Here is a 12084-nt window from a genome sequence, read left to right as displayed (position 1 = left end):
TATATATATATATATATATATATATATATATATATATATATATATATATATATATATATATATATATATATATATATATATATATATATATATAGATATATAGAGATAGAGATAGAGAGAGAGAGGGGTCATATTCAATAACGAAACTAAATAGAGCATTGAAGTAAAGAGAATGTCAAAATAAGGGTCTACAAAACAGAACATAAACCTGACAATAATGCCTCGTTTCCACTGAGCGGTACGGTTCGGAGCGGTACACCTTGATCAGGCTTGCGTTTCCACCGCAAATAGTACCCTTACTTGATAGGCGTGGTGTAGCCGGAAAATAGTGATCGACGTCATTCTCGCGCAAAGAAGAAAACGATATAGTAACAACAATGGAGGACATACTACATCAAATCTTGTTCTTGCTTATCGGCTTGAGGCTGTCTGTCACAAGAAGACGAGCTTTGCTTGCTGCACGTCAACATTAGGCGTTTCAGAATACCAAGATCGCAAAGTTCAGACGTCCATGCAGCAGCACCTACCAGCAAGCGGAGGAGAAAACCCGCGTAATTTAAAAACTATTTTACTGTGTCATGAAATGTAGTTTTAAAAGTTTTTCAGGCAAGAATATAGTTGTTTAAATCTCAAATCTGTGGTTAATTTATAAAGATAGCGCCTATTTGAAAATTTGATCTGACGTTGTCGGAGTTGTGAGATCCAGGCGATCACCGGGCGCTCGGTGCTCATGTACCCAGCCGAGAGCAGCTGTACCTCGGCTAGTCGTTCTGACATTCGCCGCTGGCTCTGATGTCTCTGTAGTGGTTAAAAACAAGGTATCATTCATCTTGTGTATAACGGGCAATCTTTGGTCTCATTAATTTATAATTTGTTAACGGGCAAATCGTTTTGGCTGAGGGGAAAGTGAAGTTTTATAACTTTATATATTTATTTAACTTTACCGTTGTAGTGCGCTGTACGTTTGACTGAATTGTTTGCTTGTCTTTATTTCTTATTGTATAGCTTCTCATATTTTATTTATAATGGTTATTATTGATAATTAAAACTGACGTTTAACAAAAGAGAAGGTTGTTTTGTCTTATTTCATTTTATTATAGGCTAACGTTACATACAGTGAAGATAATCAGAGTACATATGCACATATTGCCTGAACCACACATTAATAGGTTTCATATTTTTTAAATAAAAACGAAAAGAGGCAGGGTTGTGTTTTATATTTTGTTTTGTTATATAGCCTACATGAAGTGAAGATAATTAATGCACGCGTTGCCTGAACAACATTTGTGTGGCGCCTCTTGTGTTGTCATTCCCCTTGTAGCACGCGCAAGTGACGATTCTCTGTCAACCAATCAACGTTCTGCAGAGTGTAGCTCCACCCTTTTGGTACGGTACTGTTGTGCTTGGTACCCCAACGAAAGGGTCCCAAAAAAGTGGTACGGTACGGTTCGGAATTAGGGTACCATTCACAACTTTTGACAATGGAAACGTCAAAAATTGTGTACCGTACCGAACCGTACCGCTCAGTGGAAACGAGCCATAAGATGGTAGAGCTATTGTTGTATGTATAATAGTTAGTTTCGATCCTCGAATCTGACTAAACAAGACTTTCTGCTGATATTTCACGAGTATCCACAAGTTTCCTACGCCCCATGAGGCCTTGCGTCAAAAGTGGGAGTGTCTTCCGGTTCGAAGTAAACAAGCTGGACGTGACACTCATTCAATCAACAGTTGACAGTCATTCAAGATTTAGCGATCCAAACTTGCGAATGTTTGACTTTTACTTAAAGATTTAAGATTCCAGCATCAATATTTGAACAATGTTTTACAATAAAAAATGTTACAGTAACAATAATTTATGTCAGGAGTGCAGATCAATCATGCTAAATCTAACTGATATTTATATTGACATAAAAAGAAAACGCATACCTATTCAGTTGCACCTGCTTCATTTATTTACGATCACAAGAACGCAAAAAAAACAACTCCACTAAGGCTTTTAAATCCAAAGGCTTACACATTTAGAAATATATTGATAACATACCCTATGTTTACGTCACTTTTCTGTGCATTTCTATTAATTTTCCTCTAAATTATGCGATGATTGCAATCCGAGGACGTTTGCGTGATCTCTCCTGTCTATCTATCCTGATCCTTTAAGCCAGAGCAACAGAGGGAGCTCATGAGAAGACAACAGGAGTTATGAGTTATACAAGTTAACCGGAGTGTGTGAATCTGTGAAAGATATGCATTTGTGAGGAATCAACAAAGGCACAGAAGAGACAGAAAACATTAAACCAAATAAATACACCATTATAAATCATATAAGAATTGTCTACGTTTCCTCAAGCAGTCTCTAGTATTTTCCATAAACGAGTGTATTTATTATCGCAATGGTTAACATAACCATCGCATAGCCTATATGACAGTGAAACGTGACTGGCTCTGGCACGCACGACAGGTTAGGAGTAAAATATAACATCATATGGCTTTGGTGCATCAGTGACAGATGAAGAACAGACAGCAGGTTGTTCGTGTATTGCAGGGCCAGGATGCTCTTGTAGTCATGCAGCAGCACTTATGTGGAAGGTCAGTAAAGTAAAGGGCCATTAAGGGCACAAAAACTGTTTATTGTATTGTGATATTATTAACTAATAAATGTACTAAACTGAAATGTTGTCCCTGAGCGCCGTAACGATATCTCTCATAAAGATTTGCAACTTTACAAAGTAAACAATGATCCGAAAAACACTTAGCCTCTTCGCTAATTAATACACAAAATACCATTGGTATGCTACTTCCGCTGCCTCACCGGAAGTTGTACCCATGTTCTTTTTTACAGTAGCGCCCCGCGGAAACAGGTGGATAAGCAGAACTAACGTTACTCATCTCTGCGCGTTCTAGACGGGCTGTCAGTCAGTGCAGTTACAGTGCAGGGACTGTCTTTGAGTCTTTAAACCGTTCATTCAACTGCACGTTCAAAAACGCAGATTCATTCAAAAGAGAGATGAAATGAAACAAGCTGTTGAAATCATTTTAACGTTGAGCGCCACTTTATAAGGCTCAGCTGACCAGCAATGCTTCGATGCTAAGGCAGAGATTTCGCTATCATTGGACACGACAACTTTTTTTCACAAATATATGTCTCGGCCTGAAGGACAGACGCAGGTAATCGCACGTTCCTTAGTCGATCTCTCTCACATTCACTGTCTGTTTAGGCTTGTTTAGTGCACATCTACAGAGCCTCTTTACAAATGACCATGGTACACATTATGCTATCATTGTTACCTTATTTAATATTTAGTACACGTGTATGAAGTGTAAAACGAGAAGGACATAGCCTTTCAAAAAATAGAAAACCTGCAAATATCACGGTTGCTGCGGTTTTTGCAGTGTTCTGCGGTTGGCTCGTCAACAGGGCGACAGCCCTACTCTCCACAGAACATAAAATATTCATTTTTAATTTTTTTTGTGACCGCTCTGCAACCAGCACAGAAGACTGCTTTAAAGGTGCTATAGAATCGAAAATTGAATTTACCTTGGAATAGTTCAATAACAAGAGTTCAGTACATGGAAAGCGCAAGGAATTAAAGGGGCAGCAGCCTGAATCGGCGCATTTATAATGATGCCCCAAAATAGGAGCTGAAACTTCAGACACATTCAGGGGACACCTTAGACTTGTATTACATCTTGTGAAAACACATTCTAGGGCACCTTTAAAACTTTCATAGAGACCTCAAGTGGAATTCTAAACCACCACATGTTGATATCTGTGATACCAGTATACAACTTTATACCCTTTAGGTCTATTGCAAGTGAACATGGTTATGGATTATTTCTCATGTTGACAAGCGTGTTGTTCAAGAATCAATTTAGAGACCATGATTTTCCTTCTAACAGAACTACTTGCTGAAATACATTAACAAATATTAAAGTTTATTATATAGCAGTTTAAAATCGCAGATTTCTCCCATAGTCAGGTGAACCAATTGACACTGTCAATCGCAATCATGTCAGTTTTATGTTTTGTCTAAATGATTGCTTTAAACTGCACAAACTAGCTGAAAATCGTGCAAAGTCTTGAGTCAAAATGATCTAATATTATTTCAAGTCAAAATTATTGCAGTCCTTTTTTTTTTTTTTTTTTTTTTTTTTTTTTTTTTTGTCAGCTTGATCGTGGGATTCTGATCAATAGGCTATTCATGTTTTAACCAATAGGTAAAAACGCAACATCCCGACGGAAGTGTCCTATGAGTGCGAGTACTTTTCTGTAAGTTGTACTGTATCAAATAGGCCCACCTTCTGATGTTCATATTTCGTTCTGTAACTAGTGAAGAGGAAGAGATCAGTTCATGTGCGCTTGATCTGCCGCTTACACTGAGGCACTGCAGTAATCGGCCACGAGCCGTATTAAAGTGCATATTGTAGGTTAAACATTTTTTCCGAGATGAATATATAAACTTGTACAAAAATACCATATAAAAAGGTACTGCAGGGTTTAAAAATGTTTTGCAGGACACAAGGGCATGAATTTAAAAACCACTGTAAAAACCGCTTTTTTTTTTTTTTTTTTTTCTCTTTTCTTTTTTTCTCAGCGTCGCATTTTACGTCACGACAGGGAGTCGCTCTGTTGACTCAGTGCAGAGTAACTGGTATTCAGTGACAGCGGTCGTTAATCAGTGTGTTTTTGGTAGTTTTTGTATTCTATTTATCATCGTCATGGTAAATTGTGTTTGTGGAGGTTGCACAAACACGAGCCTGTCAGGACATCGAGTCCAGAGGTTTAATAAGAAAAAGGACACTGCTCTCTTCCGTGCCGGTGTGTGTTGTGCAGGTGAAGAGACGGGACTTTACTTCTGCATCTGCTTTGATAAACGCGTTCATTATAAACCAGAGGATTATCATCCTGGCGATATGACGGAGTTCAACATTGTAATACTACTGTAAATTATTATATTAAATGAATAAACTTACACACGCGATGCTGCTTCACCGTTTTTACTTGAATCAGTTTCAACACTGTATGCATTTGTGTACATAATTTGTATTCATCAGTCTCACACTCACACAAAACGGTTTTGAATTATGTGCTGGTAATGTACTCCAATTTCATTCATGCCATGTATAAACTTGACTGTAAACGTACATTCAAGTTCACACAACTACATAATAACGTCATGCATCCCCACACTATCAGTGATCGGCACGGAATAAACTCATAACACAATTAATGAATAAAGGATAACATTACAAGAAACGCATACAGTAACACTACTTCTGTTCGTCGTCCACCGGCGGGAATACACATGATCACGGATCCGACAGAGAGATGAAAACGTGAATGGTGCACCGTAAGTCTTTTTTTTTTTTTTTTTTTTTTTTTTTTTTTTTTTAACATTTGCTAACTAACGTTAAATCGGTCGTGATGAGAAACCGCAATATAACCTAATGTTAGTGTGGACGGATTTTAAGCAAGTTTATTAGTTTCTGTTATTAGTAATCAATAACATTACTCCTAGATGACCAATAGCTTTGCTGTTGCCTGATTCATGATGATAATCTGTACAATATTGTGATCTGAGAACAGTGTTACATATCGTTAGCTAACGTGTATATCTATAAGCTAACACCGGCTTCTGCTCTGTTCTCCACTGGTTCCCCTCACACAACTGCTCAATTTGTCTCTTTTAATCGTTATTCTGTCTAATTCTGGCCTGTTGCTGCTCTCTTGACCACATAGCAGGCTAATTGTAAATGTTTATTCATACTTGTATAACAAACCACAGCCATACAATTTCCTCAGCGCCCGAACTGTCATTGCGATCCATTGTTTTCCTATTGTTTATATTGATCGCGCTCCCTTCAGTTACGTCACTTCCGATTTGGCATTTTTCAGATGCGGAAGCCTATGTAGTGTATTTATACGTGTGTGAGTTTTTTTTTTTTTTTTTTTTTTTTTTTTTTTTTTTTTTTTTTTTTTTCTTTCCAAGAAAATCTATTTCATACATTATTTTTCTACACATTGAATCACTGAAGCTCTAACCTGCAATATGCCCTTTAAAAAGGGACATCTATTGTTTGAATTGTTAAATAGACTGTTAGTTTTAATCCGAAAAAACGTCAACTTTCAATTCAAAGTCCTAATAAGCGTAAACATAATTTAGCTTTGTATATAAAATTATTTTTATTTATAATTATGACAAATTTAATCTTTAAAATGTTATGGACGTGACAGAACACTGGAGCGTCCTGACCTCTTTATTAACGCTCTTATAAATTCAACAGGCAGTGCTGTTATGACAATGAGTGTATTTATTTCTCAGGCAAGTCTCCATCTTTCTGCACAATTCTTACTGTTAAAATAAAGTTAAAAAAAAATGGGGTCTTTGATCCCTTTTTTTGAAAGGTTAAAGGTGTTGGTTAAATTTAATTTAAACATTGTTGCTTGCCTTATGTTTTGGATAGATAAGGCAATTTTCTTAATTTCTGTTAGAGCACAATAATACAGTATATTACAGACCTAAATGGACAACGTAAAGGGTTTTGTTCTTTTGGTAATGTGTGTTTTTTTTTTTTTTTTTTTTTTTTTTTTTTTTTTTTTTTTTTGGTTCATGGTAAGGATGACCTTTGCGTGGAATTGCGCATATGCGCGCACAAAAAACTTCCGTTCCAGTTTATTAGCAAAGGTATTTGTATTACACAGTATCACTGAACAGTGAACACCCTTAATTAAGTGCATAATGTGTAACTGAACACTTAACTAATCATGTAGATGCCACAAATTTATATAAAAATATTTTGTATTAAGTATACAAAATGTATAAAGCTAGCTGAAATAGTCAGGATGTAATAAAAAAAATGACTGGTCTCTACTGAACTGTGCATCGCTTGTGCGCCATGAGTATCTTTTTATATTTACTTTTCTGTTGCTCATTTAAGTTGTTTTGGTTTAATAAGTAACACTGTTGACAGTGGGATGTGTGTGGAAGACTGTTATAAGAGTTCATTTTGAGGTTGTTATAAAACACTAACTGTGAAAATGGTTCCGTGAGTCTGACTATTCCCTGCTGTGGCTTGAGTTATGTTATGGCATTGTCCACTCTGAGACTGACGCGAGCACTGCCTCGTCTGCACAAAATGCTTCCACAGTCGCGCGGTGATTTCACCGCTTGCTGCATCCCGTGTAAAACTGCCTTTAACGCGCGAGGTAGGAGGAAAAGCAGCTCACCTACAGTAGGCTCTGCTATAAACAATAATGTACTGTAGTCAACTCTAAAGTTGTCTCTAAAGTGTCTACTATATTTTGAGAACTTAAATTTTTATTTAGCTTACAAACACTACATTTATCTAATTACTCCTAAAACTAAAGGGTACCCACACATTGGCTCTGAAAGCTGGATGCCCTCTTATATTTTCTGCTATGCTCGCTCCTGCTTACTTCTGAGACACTGGCCATTTGTGTGTGACGGGCAACTGTTAGCTTTGTAGACAGTGAGTCAGCGACATCTGCGGGAGCAGAGGAGGAGGTCGTTTGACACACAGGATTTGACATTTTGACATTTTATCATAATTTTAAATGTTTAAAACATGATTTTAATAAAAATGCATCTACACTATTGTGAGCTATTGCAATCAAAGTAACTATACCTGTATTGATGTTTCTGCATAGGCAGGGCTCCAGACTGTGCCTAAAACGGTCGTATTTGTGACTAAAAATATTTTGCGAGTGATATTTTTGCATTGGCGACCATACAAATTCACTCGTTATGACTGTAAAATTTGCGTGTTCTGTGAGCAGTAGCCTATCGCATCATTTGCTGTGTTGACGTAATTAAATGAGATGCTGCGTGAGAATGTTTCACTGAGTTAGGGTGGCGAAATATGAACAGATGCCAAAGAACTAGAGCTGATGAAAGCTGACTGTTGTTGTCACCTTGCGTCGCCTGCATCGGTGCAAAACAGCTGCATTTGAACACACCGTTCTGCTCCTGTGTAAAGGAGACAACTTTCATATATATTCGTCATTCAAAAGGGGAAACCTGCTCGACAGACAGACAGACAGACAGACAGACAGACAGACAGACAGACAGACAGACAGACAGACAGACAGACAGACAGACAGACAGACAGACAGACAGACAGACAGACAGACAGACAGACAGACAGACAGACAGACAGACAGACAGACAGACAGACAGACAGACAGACAGACAGACAGACAGACAGACAGACAGACAGACAGACAGACAGACAGACAGACAGACAGACAGACAGACAGACAGACAGACAGACAGACAGACAGACAGACAGACAGACAGACAGACAGACAGACAGACAGACAGACAGACAGACAGACAGACAGACAGACAGACAGACAGACAGACAGACAGACAGACAGACAGACAGACAGACGCATGTGCTTACCGTTTTGAATATCAATCATGCTGATCACTTTCATTATTCCACTCCACTCATGCTCATCAGATAAATTTAACTCCCTCGAGTCTGAGGTATCGCTGGCAATACCACCTCGGTTTTTTTCTTACCAGTGTGAAAGAGACTCAAAATACTCCAATGTCGCACATACAGTTAAGAGTTATACACCATTTTAATCTGTGGAATATCATCTTTTTGTGTACACTCAAAATGTAGTAAAGGTAAAAACAAAATGTTGTGCTTTTTGCAAAATAAAGAAAACTAACATGATGCGTGATCTGTCGTCTCCCTCTGAACAAAGTCCAGTCTGATAGTTCTCAGAAAATGAACTGTAACTTGGTGAATACTAATCACAAAAAAATGAGACTTATGACTTTATATGAGATCACACAAATCATGTTGTGTTTTTTTTTTTTTTTTTTTTTTTTTTTTTTTGTCAAGAGTGGACATTAATCCTGTTATCAGCATGAGGGTTTTTTCACAGCCTACCTGACTGAAAGGGCTCATTAATATGCAGGTCATTAAAGGTCATTATGCAAATATTTTGTCTTCTCAGGTGTGAATCACAGCATTCATGATGATTCACGCCTCCACACATACTGTGTTTCTTGACAAAAAGTGTCTTACAAAGTGTAAATCAATATTTGTCAATCAAATTTTTATATGAACAAGTAGGCAGGATAATTTTTACAAAATTTTGAAGCAAAAACTCTAGTCTACAACCTAGAGTTGTAGACTAGAGGGTCTAGCTAGCCTCTTTTGTTTGACAACACTTCGAACGTCGAAAGGAAATTACTTCACCCAGGATCACTTAGAGCACCTTTTAATATATTTATGAACCATTGAAAAAAGCACAAATGTCAGGGCATGTCAGCTTCTCAGGGCCCCAAAAATCCTCAGACCCCAGAGGGTTAAGGTCATTAAAAGTCAAAACAAATCGCGATACTCCCTAATGTGATCGATTTATTAATTCCATTAAATAAATGTGAGCGCATGTTTTAAAGTCAAAACAAGGCGCTGTTGTGCGTTCTTCAGAGAAGCTCGCATTCAGTGATTAGCGCACATTCGTCAACCGATTGCTTATGAACTAATGCTGACCAATTATCACAAAGTTTACTTTATATTATTTATATTATACTGTGGTGTGACATTTCAAAATAAGAGTCCCACTGTATTTCAAAGTAATCAGTCAAGCAGTATGTATATCAGTTGCCCCTGTTTGTTATTTGGTTACACAAACCAAATTTAATATATTTCCATATTTATATTTATTTTCATTTGATTCAAAGTGAACTGTTGTAGCTTAAGGAAGGAAGGACTAAGAACATTTATTGACACATTTGACACATATTATTCAATATAAAGATTTTACTAGCATCAGGGTTATTATAGTTAATTAAAACCATTAACATTTTTTCATTGCTTGAAAGAAATGTTAATACTAAAATAAAAATCTATTCAAACTAAACATGTTTAAAAACGACAAAAAATAAAACTAAAAACAAAAAATGAAAGCAGAAAATATAAAAATCTAATCGCATTCAAAATATTAACAAAAACTTTTAAGTGAAAAGTGATATTCATTTCCCAGAAAAGTCACAATATGAATAAGCTGAAACTGTAAAGGGGACATGTATAAACAGGATGACTGTAAGTAAGTGATTTAAAATTAAGTTCATTGTTGTGTGGCTCTTAAAAAAAAAATAATAATAATAATAATATAAATATATATTTATATATTTATTTGGGGCCTGTTCCTCCCCCCCCCCCCCCCTATAAGAGCCAATGGCTCCTTAATGATTTTTTTTTTTTTTTTGTCTGGAGCCCTGACAGTGCATGCAGTAGTTCTCAGCAGAGCAGTCACCTGACATATGAGAAACGGTTGTCCAGCCTCTGATCATGTTGTTTCTCACAGATATGCTAAGAAAGACGCTGACCTCACTGGCACTCAGATCCGACTGAAAGAAGTTGAAGCCCTGCTGAACTCTAAAGAAGCGGCGTTGAACACTGCTGTGTCCGAGAGGAAGGCTCTGGAGAACACTTTAACAGACCTGCAAGTCCATGTCCAGGAGGTACATGAGGCGCACACACGTAATACTGCTAATGAAGTACCAGTGTTTCCCACACATTGATTTATTTGTGGCGGCCCGCCACAGATAGGCACTGCCCCCTGCCATCAGCTTCAGCGTCTTACACACAAGGGGTGTGACTTTAGCACTATATTTAGCATTTTTAGATCCCTTTAGTGCCTTTTTTTCCCCATGAAAGGTACAAGACAAATCTAGCAACTTTTTTGGATAAACCCTAGCTTTAAGCTGGAAGATGTTGCCAGTACTGACCCACGAGTGCGAGGTCTGACTTTCCCGGTGCAGGATCGCCTTTCTCTGCGTCTGTTCTGTGCAGTGAGCAGAAAAGCAGCAGAACGTTCAGTTGACTGTACGCAGCCGACTCCTTAATTATTACAAAACAGCGTTTCCAAGCACCTGTTACTGACTGTTTGGGCTTATAAACATAAACATAGTTTGTCTGTAAATATGCACATAGCTGTTCCTCCTTTCTGAGCAATCATGAACTGCGTTCTCCACATGAACACAAGGAAGCTACTCTTTAGTGTAGATGAATGGTGATTTTTTTTTTTTTTTTTTTTTTTTTTTTTTTTTTTTTTTCTCCAGATGTTGCGATTTATAAATAATGATTTAAGGAGTATAGTGAGAGTGACTCCTGGTTAACGTAGTATTAATGGGCTGTGTTTAGTCACTATTTTATACTTTTATACTATTTTATAACAAAAAATATATATAAATAAAGGGAACAGCTTTATTGGGCATTCAGTTGTATTACAGTATGTGACAGGTCAGAGAGTAGGTGCAAAACAGATGCTGAAGTGCCAAACCTCGTCTAAATGCAATGACCTCATAAATATGCTAATTAGCATGTGACGTCATCTACCGCCATGGAGCATAGTGTCTATAGGTACATGCTCTCAAATAATCTAGGGCTGCAACAACTATTTGATAAAATCTATGAGAATTGATAATGAGAATGGACAACGATTCTCATTATCGATTAGTTGGGTCTGCCCACCGTGCACGGAAAACTTCCGCAAGTCAATGTCAAATTACAGCACTGAATAACACACTTCTATGGACAAAAATGCATCTAAAAATGGAGGAAGCAGAGTGAGCTGCTGCAGGAAAGGTACCTGATCCAAGCTGCCCAAAACATGAGAATTCTTTATTTTAAGCTTCAAGCTAATGCATTAGCTTAATGGCTTGCCCTATCGGGTGCTTTGACATGCACGTGCATCCTCAGCGCAAAACGTTCTTTCTCCAGCTATATCCTTATCTGTAAATCTTACAAATCCATGTGAGCATTTCTATTTTGCATAAAGGTTCATCCTGACAGGTCGTCCTGACAGTCTGCGTTAAACTCTCAAATATAGTGTCCTCAAGGCTCTACTCTGGCTCAGTTATTGCGTGTGCGTGCTCTGTTATGGACTGTTCGTTTGTCGGCACCAACCTACAGAAACATAATGTGATTTGTCGTTTAAATCACGTCAGTTGATCTATAACGCGCGATGGGTGCTGCCACCACAGCCAAAGCGCAAAAGCATGTTTGAATTTAGCAGTGAACTTCAAAAGGTTCAAA

At 37.5% G+C, this 12084-nt stretch overlaps 1 protein-coding gene across 2 annotated transcripts in view; it reads left to right on the top strand.

Moving 5' to 3' along the window:
• lmnb1 (lamin B1) overlaps positions 1-12084 on the top strand; it is a 61157-nt gene that overhangs the window by 4715 nt on the left and 44358 nt on the right. For both annotated transcript variants that reach the window (XM_048170556.1, XM_048170547.1), the window contains exon 3: positions 10352-10508. In XM_048170556.1, coding sequence (XP_048026513.1) covers positions 10352-10508 — 157 coding nt within the window. The remainder of the gene's footprint in view (positions 1-10351; positions 10509-12084) is intronic.

This window comes from Megalobrama amblycephala, linkage group LG2, assembly GCF_018812025.1.
Source record: "Megalobrama amblycephala isolate DHTTF-2021 linkage group LG2, ASM1881202v1, whole genome shotgun sequence".
Taxonomy (NCBI): Eukaryota; Metazoa; Chordata; class Actinopteri; order Cypriniformes; family Xenocyprididae; genus Megalobrama; species Megalobrama amblycephala.
Note: the sequence above shows the minus strand (reverse complement) of the source record. Positions and strands in the feature narration are given on the sequence as shown.